The 16,631-nt window shown below is 36.8% G+C and overlaps 1 protein-coding gene across 10 annotated transcripts in view; it reads left to right on the top strand.

Moving 5' to 3' along the window:
• The window catches only part of CADPS2 (calcium dependent secretion activator 2), a 307,032-nt gene that overhangs the window by 250,003 nt on the left and 40,398 nt on the right, over positions 1-16,631 (top strand). For 4 of the 10 annotated variants that reach the window (XM_071803366.1, XM_065836455.2, XM_071803364.1 and 1 more), the window contains 5 exons: positions 2,828-2,969; positions 3,099-3,218; positions 10,409-10,564; positions 13,243-13,390; positions 14,373-14,387. In XM_071803366.1, the coding sequence (XP_071659467.1) occupies positions 2,828-2,969; positions 3,099-3,218; positions 10,409-10,564; positions 13,243-13,390; positions 14,373-14,387 (581 nt within the window). The remainder of the gene's footprint in view (positions 1-2,827; positions 2,970-3,098; positions 3,219-10,408; positions 10,565-13,242; positions 13,391-14,372; positions 14,388-16,631) is intronic. The other 6 variants (XM_065836480.2, XM_065836464.2, XM_065836499.2 and 3 more) reach the window with 3 other exon arrangements.

Genomic DNA, 16,631 nt, shown 5'->3' with positions numbered 1-16,631 from the left:
GAGTCTTGGCATCGTTTTGGAAGGTTTCAATTTTCTGAAAAGGCTAGTGTCAGGATCTTAGGAGAATGATTTGAGTTTTCAAGTGAACAACTTTTGTTGGCTATGACTTCTTTAAATTTCATTTTGACTTTGGAATAACAAGAGTCGCTCTCCTGCCCATGAGGCTTTATTACTGTAATTCCCAGGGTAGGGCTTGCAGCAGAGCATTTCTGCAGTGTGCTCAAAACAGTAAACTACAAACTGATCCCTTTAAGTAACTGTGGTTGCCTGACTAATGCCAGACCTACACTGATTCACTATAAAGCAGCAAAATTAACTGAATTGACACATTTGTATTCTTATTGTTGTTTTTAAGCTCGAAGTTGACTCAAAAATTCAGCCTAATATGTAGCTTGATACCAGCCACCTTTTGTTTCTCGAAGGCCATGTTCATCAGCTGTTTACTGTGAAACACACAGCGTGTGGGCAAGCTTCCACACCCTTGTGTTAATATCCAAATCCTTCTCAGTTGTTATTATTGCTGATCACAAATGCTGTATTTTTAAGAGATGTGAATATAGAAAAAAATAGCACAATTTTGAATGCCTGATATACAAATAAATATGCCAGAACTAGCTCGTTAACAAGGAGTTCTATTAGCAGTGTAAATAATGGAGTGTGTTTGTAATGGACTTACAGGTGCTCTCAAGGGTGGATTCTCAAGTGTTTAATAAGAGCTGAGCCAATACCGTTGTCTTTTTCTCAGCGGAAACCCTAGTAATCTCTGCCTGCTACCTAGCTGCCTGTTTTCATGAAACTACATATATCTGATATTTCCTCCCCTGTGTGTAATATGGTTGAAATTAGCTTAAAGTTTCAAAATTCTTAAAAAAGAGCAAGGCAGGTGAACAAAACTAGAAGCCAGATTGTATTAGTATTGTCTCCTTAGGTGAAAGTGATTGATACATAATTTCCCATTACTCTATGAGTAGTTCTTGCCTTCAGATCATTGTATTCAAGAAAAAAATAATAATATTAATGTCCAGACATTCAGCCATAAAGGGACTTCCTTGAAATACAAGTAGCAATAGGGAACTGAAACTTGATGACACCTTTTCCCCATAGTCTCCGTTTCTCCCAGGTTTAATTTGTGGTGGACATCATTCAGGAATGGAAGGCAAAAGAGTTTCTGGAAATTACAGAAATTATTTTTATGTTATGCATGGGGTTGTACTAGTAGTGGAACAAGAGGGATTGTAATTTTATAAGGTGTCTTTCAGGGTTTTGAGCCTTTTTGTAATAGGAGGAGGAGGAAGTCTCCTCAAAATGCAGTTGTGGTACCCATCCAAATCAAATGAGAAGCTAGATACAGGAATAGGTGGGAGAAGAAACTCACAAGAGAACTAGAAACAACAGAATATGTGTGGCAGAAAAGGAGGGCTACTGAAATAATGAGAATTTCTCTCTATGGCTCAGCTTGCCTGTATAATTTCCATGTACACATGGGAATATTATTATAGTCCTAAAAACAGTGCTGGATTAATGGGTGAACACAGACACATTAAAAACATGAAACTGATATGCTCCCTTGGTGGGGTAGGACACTAGTGTGCTAAGAGTTAGGATTTGCTAAGAGAACATTTCAAGGAACACAGGGACAAGCAGTGGTGGTAGCCAACTAATTTTCAGGTTTTAAGATCAATTTGCATTGTGTATGCACTTTTTCATGCAGTAAATCCCATCTGTGAAGCAGGTGATTTTCTACTGCTTATAGCTACATTGTATAATATTCTTTATGCTTATAATATGCTCACCAGTAAACTCAATTTCTTTCAAAAAGCAAGAGAGCACCTCAACGTGTGTTACACGTTGTCAGCTTTCATAAGCACTTTAGGCAATTAGTTTAAATGGATATAAGACTACTATTTCTGTAAAGTCAGAGGTAAGCACACCAGAGAATTTGCAGACTTCTGTAAGCAAAGTGTAGAATTAGCATCCTTTAAAGTTTTGTGAGACAGTTGAGAGGGCAGAGGAGAGGCAAGTGTGGCTGCTGGGGCTGTTTCTCATGGATGCTGACTGGGAGGTACTTTTGTTCCTGGGGTCTGGATGTGCATTGTGCATGTGTTAGGGTGTGAAAAGCCAAGATTCTGGTGGTGAGCTCTGTCCTTTGAGATTTTTAAGTATGGACATGCATAGGCATACCGAAGTGTTTTCTATTCAAGAGCTCATTGAATGTCCTGCCTAGCTATGGGCAATTATTCAGGACTTTGCCAGCTCCTGAGGACACAGAGCAGATGGGTAAACTGTTGCTGTTCCTCCAGACACTCATATATCACATATTGCCTTTTTCTTTTAAGCAATCTGGAGGGCATGCTGCATGCCTCTATATATTTGCACATAGCTTAGTGAGGCTGGAATTATTTATTGTAACCTTCATTCTGCTTAGCGTAAGGAGAATGAAAATAACTGAATGACATTCAAATACTGGTTCTTGGTTTGGTTGGTTGGGGGTTTTTTATTCTGTCTTGGTATCTAAGTATTGAACAAAATTTCTAAGGCCTAGATTCAGCAGGGCTTATTATTAATTTTAAGAAGCAGCAACAGGATTCTGGTTCAACAAAGTACTTCAGTAAGTGCCTACTTTTGTAAAGTGACAGTTAAAAGTATACTGCAGTGTCCTCATGGAGGACTTCATTTATCTTTTATGAACCATGTTTCCTGCACAGGCTGGATCTTGTTCTTAAAATGCTTTTGTATACTCAGACATTTGAAGAGATACTTTTACCTATAGCGAAACAAAACAGGGAAAGGCCTGACATGTTTATTTGTGTTTGGTTTGTTTTTAAAGCGCTTTTGTGCAATGGAAAGTTTCACAAGCACTTGCAAGAAATTTTTGTTCCCATGGTCATCCGCTACATCGATCTCATGGAATCATCAATTGCCCAGTCCATTCACAGAGGTCTTGAACAAGAGTCATGGCAACCTGTCAAGTAAGTGCTTTCTACAAGTTCTGAACAAAGCACCTGCCTATAGCTTTCTGTCTAATCAGGTGTTCTCCCCCGTTGTCCTCTAAATATTCTATTTTTTATTGTATTCCTACATTGTTTATTTCTTCACAGGAGCATCACCAACAGTCTTCCTAATGTAGCTCTTCCAAAAGTTCCAAGTTTGCCTCTTAATCTTCCACAAATACCTAGCATTACTACACCAACCTGGATGACTTCTTTGTATGACTCCACGTGTGTATTCTTCAATAACCTTCTGACTGTATGTCAGCTCTGCATGGCCTTGCTAGTGTTCTGTGCAGCTGTATTTGGATTGCATGGTGTTTATGATCCCTTAGTTGGAAATTATTGTTTCTTGGGAGTGAGCCAAGCATGGACTGTTAGTGAGTTGCGCTTCCTAGTGCATTAAAATGTAGCAGTCTTAAACTTAAAAAATCAACTTGACAAAGGTTCAGTTATAGTATGAATGATGTTTAATACCCTAAACAACCTAATGACTCTTCTGAATTAAAACACAGTGGGGAACCTTTTGGATAATTGATTTTAGATCGTGTTTTTTTGAAGTGAGACAACCCATCATATTTGTGCATGGGTTTGATTAACTCATATATTGGTTCTGAAAATCACTGATTGCAAATATTGTCATTAGATTAAATATCCGTATTACAGGGAAATAGTAAAAGGTTAGTAAGTACCCAAAATAGAAGTACATCCATTTGTCTGTTTGAAAAAAATATGTATTTATTTTTCACTTTTCTTCAACACTTCAGTGCTCTTTTCTTAAAAAAAAAAAAAAAAAAAAAAAAAGAAAAGAAGAAAAAAATAGAGCAGATGTGCCCTGTACTGTAGGAATATTCCCGTAGTTACAGACTAGATTTCTGTGTGAGGACACATTCATATACACTAGAGGAAGGCTCAAGAAGAACACAGGTTTAGCTAAAGTTGTATTAGGAAAGGATGAATGTGCAAGGTTTCAAAAACCATACATTCAAGATGCAAAGCTTGATAATATGATTTCAAGCCAAGTATTATCTTCTCAAGTTTTGTAACAGAGTTAAACACTCCTAACAAGTACTTAGATCCATTACTGCAAGAGCTGATAGTTTGTGCTCTGCCAGACTTCTGGCACTTGTATGTTGGGTATTATGATTGTTGTTCTGCTGATAATTCCCCTAAAAGTTGACAAAATTCCTCTTAATCCTTGGCTTTGGTACCTTTTGTGTTTACTATAATAATGCTACATTTCTCCTGATGTGCTTATGCAAGTCATTTCAGCTTTGAATACAAACTAATTGGTCTTATGCTACTCAAATTCCTTTGTGTTATTCCCATTCTTTCAAGGGTTACTTTTTTTAAAGAATAGATTTCAGAGTTAAGAGTTGTTATAATCTTACATGTGATCTTCTTACAGTCTGTATTCTAGAAACCCCATCCAGTAGAAATAACTTGTAGATATAAAAATTTGTGTATTTTGAGTATTGAATTTTTAATTAGTAGATAATAAAGATGGATTCTGGTTGGAGGATTATAGTGGTAGAACTTTCCTAAATAAAAGTTTAGGCGTAGCAATAAATTCCTAGACTGTAATGTCAAAAAATGTGCAAGTATAGTGAAATTCAACCATTGGCTTATTGTCCTTGCACATCTTCTGGTATTAAGGTTCATGGCAAAGTCTGCTTAACATCCTAACCTAATCAGTGAAGTTTTCAAAGAGTTTGGTGACAAACACTTGCCAGCAGTAGCTGTCGCTCTGCTGCTTCTCAAGAGAAGTGGGGATGAGTGGTATCCCCACTGAGGTGTAGTCTTTCTAAGGCCAACATCTCCTTTCAGCCGCTTCTCACAGCATTTGAAAACGGTCTTCTAAGGTGCTGGCTCTGCTGTAGGCACCTTCACATGTTCTATTTTCCCTAAATATAGAGTTTTCAAGTTGTATTTTGTGAAATATGTATAAATGAACATTCAAGATTGCAGGTAGTATTGAATTACCTTTGTAATACTGTGGAATTCAGGTAGTATTTTAAGAATCGGCCTACCTACATCCTACTGAAGAGCCAAGTAACTTCTCAGAATGGCCGTGACTTGTATTTGAATCACAAATAAGTATGAAGGCACTGCAAGCCCATTATTTCTCCTCCCAAGGTAATGAGTTTCCTCTTTCCTGCTGATTGCCATGTCTGAGCTTCTGGTAGAGGAAGTGGTTTACTTTCACTGTTACATGAAAGAAAGGAGTGTTTTATTTCCCCCACTTCTCCCATCCAATCCTTTTCAGGAAGAACAAAGCTTCCTCTTCCTAGTTAAATTCTTCAGTGGGGAGTGACCAAATACCTAGGTTCCGATACCTGTTAAGCGAAACCCGGTATTTCCTGTCAGTTTTCCCTTTCAATGTGATGAACACCCTCCTTATATGGACTAGAATGTCATATCGTATTGTACATAGCATCAGCAGAGACACCAGAGTTCAGGAGCCCAGGTCATGCTTTGTCAGTCATCGCAGGTGGCTCCTTCTCCCCACTGACTGCCCCAAGTCTTTCTCTCCCAGTCCACTGTGCTCCCTCCTCCCAGCTGCGCAGGTGATGCTGTGGCAAAAGATGACTACATATGTCACTAAGTTGTGCTGAACTTCTCTCTTTCTCTTTGAAAATGGTGATTTTGGCCAATTAATTGATTTGAATTACACAATTAAGAATCTACGGGCAAGAAGAATAAGAAAAAGTGGTCTGTGAACCGAGTTACAGTTAAATGTTTACCGAGGATGCTAAGTCCTGTGTCTATTTTGTCTGCAACAGGAAGAGATTTTGTGTTCTCCAAACTCGTTTGGTTCATTTTCATGTACAAGCTGTTATATTCATATTTAAGTCCATTCATATTCAACAGAGCTGTTATGTGCCTACCTAAGAACTTCTGCTGAAGAGATGAAAATATATTCACTGTTAGGCATTTCTTTGTGTGCATTATTGATTAAAATAGATTTTTCCCTCTTTCACTGAAAATTTGCTGCAATTCTTTTGAACAGTACCAGAGAAGGTAATTTATATTTTTTAATTAATTGGTTTGTTTTTTTTTTCCTTGATCACATGTTTTGCAGGAGTTACTGTATGTTGCTTATAATAGCACTTAGGGAGATCATTACCTATTTTCTGTTGTTTTGGCTTAACCTTTTATTATTTGGCATTGGAAAAGGAGATATGAAAAGGGGAACATGTTATGAGTAGTAGTCTGTTTTTTGTTGATTGGTCTCAAGAGAGGACAACTCAGAGGACACCTTGGCTAGACATGCAGAACACTGTGAATTACTGTTCCATTTGGCTGAAGACAGTGCCCTTAAAGAACAGAAAAGTTTGAATGTTCTGTAAAAGTTTCTAATCAGCCAGAATAAGGAGTTTTTTTCCTTAGTTATTGATTAATTCAAATATACTACTTTAAATTTCATTTTTGTTTCATTTCATACTTTAATTTCTCTGCCTCTTCTAGACCTGGCTTTTAAGTTAGATTTGTGAGTGATTTAAGTTGTTTATGGTTTAATTTATATAATATTATTATTTTCAGTGCAGACATGACGTAGATTCACTGACCAAAAATATTATAGATACAGACCTGAGGTTGTCTGTTGGTATCTGATGCTAGTCTCGAACATCAGGTTCAACAAAACTCCAGGCTTGGAAAACATGGAATAGGGTACATGCTTTCAGGAGAGTAGTCCTGTCTTGTCTTCCAGCCAGAGCAGGCAAGATCAAAGGAAATGTGTCAGGTATATTCTTCCTGCTGTAGCTCAGCTATAACAAGTGACAAGAGGGACTGGCTGGAGCAGTCACAGTGCTCTGATGGTGATGTGAAGGGATCTGCCCTGGACGTGTCTGAGCTCTGCTGCTGGACCTCTCCATGTGCCTGTGCATGCTGAAAAGTCAGTGGCCCACACTTCGATGCTGTGTTGGGGACTGCAACACTGACTCTGTAATTAATGAAAATCCTCTTCTGTTGAAGAAATTCTGAGTTGACTTTCTGAGACCTGAATATACGTCTTGAGGCAGCATAAAGGAAGTAGAGCTGGTCCCTGTTTTGTAAACAATCCCCACAAAACATTAATGAGTAGTAACTCAGTAATAACCTTAAAAAAAAGATAATTGCAGTAATTTATAAGATCGCCATCATTGCCTTGATAAATTCTACAAATTCTTGTAGGAAACCAGCTGATTTTGAATGGAAAATGTCGCTAGAAATTTAATATTTCTCCTATGTTTTAATATCCCAAACTTCCCTATGGAGTTTCACATCTGGGCAAGAAATACATTCTACATTTACTCTGGAGTGGTGTGTGTACTGATCTTGCAGGCAGTGTGCTTTATTAGCGAACTGTTTGACTAATTGCCACTGCTTAGGTAGCTGGCAAGCCTAGTAGGAAGCTGCCTCTCTCAGCTGTCAGTGGATAAGTGAACTGCTTAGGAGACTGTACGCAGCTCCTAACTTTAATATTCTATATGATCTTGGAGGAACATTATGTCTTGGACGTTATTTTGCTGTGTTCAGCATGATGTAAGGCATAAATAATTTAGGTTAAAATGGACCTCTAGAGATACCTGGTCCACTCTTCCAGTCAAAGTGTGATCAAATACAAAGTTAAATTCCCATTTGAAAAAAAAAAAAATAGAATGGGCACAATATTTGCCTCTTTTAATCTTTGGAAACCTTATACTGCTATATGAACTGATCAAAAAGAGTGGAGAACTAGATAGTACCTTTTGCAGAAAGAGCTAGTGCTGAAACCTGAGGTTTTGACCAGCAAAATAGTGAAGTTTGTGCTTAATTTTAAAAATATAGCTATATTGAATAAAGTTTTTGAAGTAAAAGTAGCAGTTCAGTTTCCTTGTAGAGCAATATTATTCCATTCATTAGATTGGAGTACCTTTATAATATAAAGTTCTGGAATTATGGATGGAGATTCCAATGCTGTACTGGTTTGATTCAAGTGCAGGAGTTAAAAACTGAGTTTGGCTCTTCTTCTGAAGAGACATAACAAGCCCCTAGTAAGGAAGGCAAATCTATAGACTGTACGACCACTTCAGAGTATTGAGGGATGTGTTGGCAATTAATATTATTTCTAATGCTTTTACTGATTAAGGGGCCGGGAAAAATCCCAAAATACAAATAAAACAAGTATCTGGTACGAATAGCAGTAACAAGGTGATTGAAATCAGTTTTCCACAGCATTTATCAAACAAATAAGATGTTTGTGTCTGGATGTGTGAAATAGGAAAGAATAGCTTCTGTTGTAGCACTTTATTTTCCTTCCCCATCTTATTAGTATAATATGTTACTCAAATTCAAATATCATTGCTGAATATAAAATTGAAGGATGGGAGCTTAAAATTACATGAAAAGAGAAAAAATGAATTAGTTTCTCACAGAATGAATTAGTGTTTCATGAACCTGTGTCCATTATTGCATTTATTATAATTGTGGAACTTCATTTGGTAGTCTAATAAAACCAAATTAAGTGGCTACCAGGGAGCGAACGTGCATAAGAATACATTGATGTTATTGAGAGCACATTAGTCCTCCTGAGTCCTAAAGAATTTCATTTGGAATTCCATTGGATGAAAAAGAAAAAAACTATGGAAGAAAGAAAACTGGTTAAGTTGTATGATCTGATGATGAAAAATGGTAGTTCTGTTCCTTGAGAAAGTATGGATTATTTTCTAGGAAATATGTGTGCTTATCAAGTGTAATTATATGCTGACATTGTCTCTGTTTCTGTCCCTATGTAATTTATCTTCTTCTTTTACTGCAGTCCTTTCAATAATTGACTTAGTCTCTTGAATCAAATAATGTGTATAATGTAGCCTCTACAACTTCACTCACTGCCAATGTACACAGCAGGTGTAATGAAGTCTTCAGTATTTGCTTATCATATAACTTAAGAAACAGTCTAACAGGGTTATAAACTTTCTGAGAAGTTTGGGTGATTTGTTATTTCTATTTCTTAATTAAACTTAGCAGTGTGTAAGAGTGCTCCCTATTCAGGTCCAACCTTAACGGGTAACATCCCTGTGCAAGTTGTAATCTTAGCAGTCCCACGGGTGTTTTTCCTGTTCCTGCTGTTTTCTTTCAGGAGCAAAATACAATGAAAAATTAACAATTACTGTTTAAAATAAGTGGGGGAAATATTCATGATATCAAAAAAAGCCTGTCTAAAACTGCACGATATCCTGCTATGCATAACGAAGACATTGAAACATGTGCCCTTTGAAGCCACAGCTGAAGTCAGGGTTGGTCACTTGGCTTCACTTCACCACCCACTGTCTCTGCTGAGCCGGCGTGGGGCGGTGGTGTTGCTGCTGGCTGAGGGGTGCAGTAGCTGGTCAGATAGTAGAGGTCCTTTTTGGTTTTTTGGTTTGTTTTTTTTAATCCAACCTACTCTGTTCTCAACACACTCAACGCTCACTGACTCCTTCCATGAGAGCTGGGATCCCTTAACACTTTGATAATGCTGTCCCTTTGTCATGAGGCAGAAGAATATGACAGTAATGACATATTTAAACTATTTGGCTCTGAAATGGGACTCTCAGGCTGAGTTTCACTGGCTTGTGTCACTAATATCCTGAATGCTATGTTGCGTAGTATGGCTGTCCTTAAACAATAATCCAGGCATTGCAATACAATGCATCATGAAAATGTAATTAATCCACAATGACAGTGGAAGTATAACTGCTTAATTACTGCTAAGATTAGCCTTAAATTGTTCTATCTTGTCACAAGCAAATGTCTTTGGATTTAGCAATCAGTTCAGGGTGGAAGAAGAACTTTAAAACTACATGGACAATCTGAGGTGACATAGAGCCATATTAATCCCCTGTTTTGTTTGTACACTAATTTCTTTAAATGGTTTTTGTTCTCTTTTTGCACTGGGCTCTGATGTTATTCCCTCAGTTACAATTAAAGAGCATTTATCAAGGGACTATTTGTCTGGTAGCCATTTTACAATATTGCTGCTAGCATCCTCGTTTCTTTGGTATGCTTATCTACCAGAGTTATGAAGGCAAGAAAACATATGTGCAAATTCTTCACTGATTTGAAAAAGTCCTTACTAATTAATAACTCTTGTACCCTTTATTTTTCCTGTCGATTTGAACTTTGAGCTGCTTCATTTTACATGTTCCACATCATCCCATCTACCTCCCTAGCCTGTCTTATTTCTCAGCTAACAGATGAGAAAACTTTGCTATTTTCACCCTAATCGAAGTCATTTAAAACTTTCCATGAACATTTTCGCATTCTTGGAATAAGAGCGACTGTGCTATGGGATACAGTGAAGTGAAGGAATAGTGTGATAAGGAAATTTTATTACCATAGATAATTCTGCAGCAACTGAGGTAGACATCATACATTTATCTTCTATTTCTTGGGGACTTTTGTTTTGTTTCTTATAGCAATGGCTCAGCTACATCAGAAGATCTTTTCTGGAAACTGGATGCTCTGCAAATGTTTGTTTTTGATCTTCACTGGCCAGAACCAGAATTTGCCCACCATTTAGAGCAGAGACTTAAGCTCATGGCCACTGACATGATAGAAGCCTGCGTTAAAAGGTACAGTTGAAATTATCAATTAAAAATTGGGAGAGATTTGAAAACATAGGAGTGGCCCTACTGTCTTGAAGAGGTACATCTGTACCAAAATGCTGTCACAGGAATCGGGACAACTCTAAAGAGATTGTGACTTGTGTGTATTTCCCAGAATCTGGCAGTCAGTAATTTGGCAGCATATAGGAAATACCAAGAATGTCAGCCCTTGGAAGTGAATAAACCAAATCTCTTTTCTATTCCATCTTTCTAGGAAATGTTAACAAATCTCAGAATTCTGCTAGAATTATTTTTTTTCTATTTGTACATTTTTTTTCTCCATTACTGTATTATTCTTTATGTTAGTTAATAATACTACATAATTTTGTTGCTATTTTAGAGTACTCTCTCTAAGATACATATTACAAACTAGAGTATACAGCATTTCTGCAATTATGCAATAAACAAAGGAAGGCTATCTGTAAGTCATCTGACAGAAACCAAGTTTTACATTGCTAAGCTTCTGGAAATTGTATAAAACAGAATGTTGTTGGTTTTTTTTTTTTCTTGAGCTCTATCTTATAATTAGGGTATATTCTTTAAAATTAAGCATAGGTGATCTAAAAAGATCTCTGCCATTTCGGTACATACCATTGAGTTCAGAAGGAATTTCATATTAGGTGCTTCAGAAGCCATGATCCCACATACAGAGAAAGCTTAGTCTGGACACATAAAAATACTGATTTATAAATATATAAAAATAGAAGCATAAGGAAAGAAATAAAGTAAGTTTGTAGATAATTAATAAAGTCAATCAGAAAATATAAAACATCAATAAGGAAGGCTAAAGAAACAGAGAAACTTTAAAGTCCAGTAAGGTTAAATCTGATAACACAGTATTTTATTATTTTCTGTTAAACATATTACACACAAGGAGACCCTCAGGCTTAGTATATGAGCCTGTTGTCTGAGCTACAGTGATGAAGTCATGATAAAAAAGGCAGAAGCATTTCACAAACATGTGTACTTGATTTTGGAAGGGGGATGATACAGTGAATGAAATAAAAGTTTAAGCTCTGTAGCAAAGGAAGATAAGAGACAATATGTACTGAAACTGAAGTCATGTAAGCTTGCGTCCACCTGTTCTACAGAATTTGGCGTAGAAGCTCAGTCAACTACAAATATATAACAAATCTTAGAAAAATGGTGAACTCTCAAAGGACTGGAAGACTATTTGTGTAATCTTACTCTTAACAACCATAAAAGGAGTAGCATTGAGATGCAATAGTGTATTGATTATAGTAACTTCGAGTGCGGAAAAAAATGAAAAAAAAATCTTTACCCTAGGACTCTTATCAACAGGACTAAAATACAAAGATGTATATAATTAGTGCTAGTTAATTTATTAAAAATAAATATTTTCAAATTCATCTTATGTCTTTTTTAAAGATTATTACAGATTAATGTGGGAAAAGCATTTGTGTTAATATAAATACTTGGATTTCTCCTGGGCAGTAAATCTAATGCCACATTGTCATTATCTAAAACTTTGCACCATACAGATCTGACTGTGCGGATTTTAATGGCACACACAGAATAGGTTAAAAATAGCTCACTGCCAGGATCACAACCAGAAGCAGAGAAGAGAATTATTAACAGAGACATTACAAAACAATTCCTTATGGATCGCGTTTTGGTCTGTGATACCAATCCTGACATCTTTGGTGCTTGCTTTTGTATAAAATAAGATTCTGGTGGCAATAAACAAAGGTTTAATATTACATAATGATCCTAGTGTCAATGCATAAAATGTATTAATATTTTAGAGTTAATACATAATATACTAGTATTAATACACTAAGTATGTTTTAGTGTTCTAAAAGATGCTGTACATCAAGTAGCAAAGAAAGTAAATTTTATCAATAGGATGGATTGTATTAGACAGTAGCAACTTGGAAAAGAATGATGGAACTATTGTATTATAACTCTCATCGTGATACTAATACGATGTATAAGAATTTTTAAAATGGAAATAGGATGCTTCTGTTCCCATCTTCTTAAAATTGTGTGACAGTTTCTGGCACCCAGATTTGAAAATAAGAGTGGAAATAAAACATTAGTTTTATATTTATGTATTCTGAACTATTATAATTTATTTTGGTGACATTGCTCCTTATTTACACTGGTGTGAGAAGAGGTTTTTTGTATAATATATCTCCTGATACATCTTTCTTTTCAATATAAATATTAATATTTACTTAATAATAGTAATCTCCTTTTCTTTAATAAAATTCTCTATTCTATTAAAACCAAAAGAGGATTCTTAATTATATTTCTTATAAGTGAGTATTTGGTTTAAACCAAATTTAACATTTAACCATTTTAACATAGGAAAGCTGGAAAATGTGGGGTATACTCATTGCTTTAAATTGTTCTTAGGCATCATAGAAGTTAGGCATATTGTTACCTGGTAGGCAAGAAGATAATACTTTTATTATTCAACTGAATTAGCTAAAGCAGACAGAACCTTGAGACTACCATCAATGCAATTGTTTACTGAATGGGTTTATATTCTGCATTCTAAATTCTTCTCACGTGCATGTACATTGTTAAGCTAACGTGTTTTGTAAGGTTTATACAGTTATGCACTGGTTGGTCAGAATTATCACAGAAACTAATATTATGAATTGTGTTTTAATAAACAGAACAAGAATTGCATTTGAACTCAAGCTGCAAAAGACAAACAAATCAACAGACTTGCGGATCCCTTCTTCTCTGTGTACAATGTTTAATGTCTTAGTTGATGCCAAAAAACAGACGGCTAAACTCTGCATACTGGATGGGGGGCAAGAGGTAAGTGGAATTTTCTATGTTTAAGTCCCGTGTTCAGTTCAGCTGAAACGTCTCATACTGCAGATTAATTTCAAACTGGCTGAAATGTGTCATGTAGCTGTTTGTACAGGAGCGTGCATAGACTGCTCCCTAGAAGCATCACGCAAGACACAACCCCTCATCTTCTGCCAGAAAAGACACAGACTGCTTCTGGAATTTATCTGCTTTGACCTGTGAATCTGTTGAACATTAAGAGGATTTCTTGACTCACAGCCGTTCTGGAAATTTCTCTTGGGTTGCAGCAGAGAAACTGCTCAGAATTCTTTTGTAGTATTAAAATAGAGCAAAAACATTGTCCTTTGCAGCCAGGTTTTAAATAAGTAAGGATGGTTTTTTAAATGGCTCATATACCAATGCTGTGTACATGCTGAAAATAGAGTAAAGAAATAATCAGGTAATTTAATGGGATTTTTTTATTTGGTCTTCAAGGCCGGGGACCTTTTTGGCAGTAGTTTACTGCCAGAACTGTGGATACTCCACAGCAGAACACTGATGTGCTGTTGAAGGACATGTAGGCTTCACTGACTATTGTCCTTCCCGTGTTGTCACTCTGGGTGGGAATAATCTGTGTATTGAGAAAAGACATACTATGTAAACTGGTGAGATCACCAGCATAAAATTAAAACTGTTCTTGCTAATGCATTAGCAGTGTAATTTTGTGTGATTTGGTGTTGGGGAGAAGGTATAATAATTTGTTAGAATTTGGCAACAAAAAACTATGTCTGCTTTGAGCAGTTTCACATTTACATTTTTCATTATACTGTTTGTGTTGAATTTTGCATTTCTGTACTGTGCTCTTCATTTTATTTACTCATCTTTTTAAGTTAGCATATTCAATAGAATTGTCTTTTTTTTTTTTTCAAATTCAATGAGACATTCATCATTTTCCTGTTCTACCCTGTCGTCTTTATTTTTCATTTTGGTTTTCCATGCCATGAACCAGTTTGCTAGTCAATGGGTAAGTGCCTTTTCATTGTTTTTTAACCTACGTATTTTATTTGGTTATTAACAGCCAGTTTTTATTTTAAATGGTAATATTGCTTTTCTTGCTAATTTGTTAGCCTAGCCCTCAGAATCCGTTTGCTACAAACTGATTATCAGCTTCTCAATTCATCTTTCCTTGTTCATCCTCTTAAGGTGGTTCCAGATGAATTCTTCACTCTTTTACTTTTTAGACGAAATATCCTGTCTTACTGGGTCACAAAGCTCTCAACTCTTTCACCTCTCAGTGGAGCAGAACAGCAAACCACTCATTTGACACTCATCAGAATTAAACCAGACTATCAACTCTTCACCTTAGGCTGATTCTGCCAGTTCATCTTTTACTTAGTGTCTGAGCAATACCCTGCAAACACACACATGCACACCCTTCCTTAGGGTAAGGAGATATCAAGGGCAATACCAAGGGAAAGGCAACACCGATACCTCTATGAAGACCTGCAGACAGATGGTATAGCCTCATTCTCTACAGTCATTCCATCCCTCTCACCTGCTCTGGACGATGCCTCATCCAGCCAGTCCCCCTCAGAGACAAAATTCAGCATTCACTGTTACCTTTTGGACTGCAGACCTTTACCAGATTCTCTTCTGAAATCTTCCCATTCTCTACATTTTCAGGCTCCATCATACACTCTTCACAATGCCAAAGCAGAAATACAGCCCTTATTCCCTTCTAGGCCTGACCATGACCCTAAATGCTTCCAGTGCTTCTTTTCAGTGCAAGAGTTTGACTATTTGGCATACCTGTGATGAAATACATATTTCTTTCACAGTCCCCAAGTTGATCTTCATGCCAATTCATCTAATAAACCGAAGGAATCTCAAGTTTTTCACATATCAGAAATTATAAGATTATGTGGAAACTTCCTTCTTTCTCATAAACTTTGAATTATTGCTTGTAGCTGATATCATAATTGTTTGAAACACTTGTTGAGTGAGATGCTTCTGGAATCTCCCCATCTGTCAAAGAAGGCAGGAGAACATCTCATAACATAAACAGTTGCATCTCTGACTTCTCTATAGGAGCTCTGGCATTTCCAGCTACTCTTAGCCACTTGGTCTTGAAACCTTTTCCATATTACCTTTCTTTCCCTTATCCTCTTTTGTTTTCATTGTAGTCTCAAACATGGACTTTTATGCCAATCAAGGAAGGCATTCCATAATGCCCAAGTTAAAAATTTTTTAAAAGGGTGTTCATTCACGTAAACGTTCACTGAATATCCACCTGACAGTTTCTAGAACTTATTCTGCAAGTGGTGGAAGTTGTTATTTAATTAGATTATTAGATTCAAACATTTGCTTGAATACAATGTGCTCTTTTCATTCCCTGTATGGAGCTATAAGCAGTTGTATATCTTGTTCAAGTAGAGTCAGATGCAGAAGTTTTCACCCTGTGTTGTCAGATGGGAGGGAACTCTTACTTAACATGTAATGAGGGTTTTCTGGTTGTGGTTAGCCATTCAGCACGTTGAGTTTATGTCTCCTGGTTTTTCTACGTTACTTCATGCACTGCTCACTATTCAGCCAAATGTCTTCCGGTAAAGTCCACTCTCATAAAGAGTCGCAAAGTCTGCCATGCAGGAGGGCTTCCTGCCTTGACTTCTGAATATTATCTTCAAGCCTAAGAGAAGCACAGCATACGTTTGCTACAGGCAGGATCATTACTTTGTGTTTGAAGAGAGCTCACCTGGGTGGATGCCTTCTGCAGTTGCCTTAAGAGAGTTTGAGAAGCAGGTCCAGGGGAGAATCACCTGATCTTGAACACTTACTGTTGGTGCCTGGAGCCTGCTTCATGGACAACCAGAATGGCACTTCATGGAGTACAGGGGAAGGGTACAGCAAGACAGCTAAGTAGCTCACTGGTTGGTGCTATTTCTAAAACAGTTGCCCACCTGTCTTCTTAGTTTCAGTGTATATAATCTTGGGTGAACAATATGGTGAACAGTATCCCATTTCCTTCTTTCCTGAACCAGAAGCCAACAGGCGCTACTCCTTTACAGTCCAAGGATCACAAGTCAAAGCAATAGCAGCAGTAAGGGAAACCTTTTCTGCCACACAACATTCAATCATCCAGAGATTTTCAGCTTTTGTTATTTAAGATAAATATTTTAAAACCTATTAACTTAAAACATCACAATCTAGATGCTGCAGTCTTCTGCCAACATTCACATTTTTGAGTATGATAGATAAGAATCACACAGGA

Source organism: Patagioenas fasciata, chromosome 1, assembly GCF_037038585.1.
Source record: "Patagioenas fasciata isolate bPatFas1 chromosome 1, bPatFas1.hap1, whole genome shotgun sequence".
In the NCBI taxonomy this organism is placed as follows: Eukaryota; Metazoa; Chordata; class Aves; order Columbiformes; family Columbidae; genus Patagioenas; species Patagioenas fasciata.
This window is presented reverse-complemented; position numbering and strand designations above follow the sequence as displayed.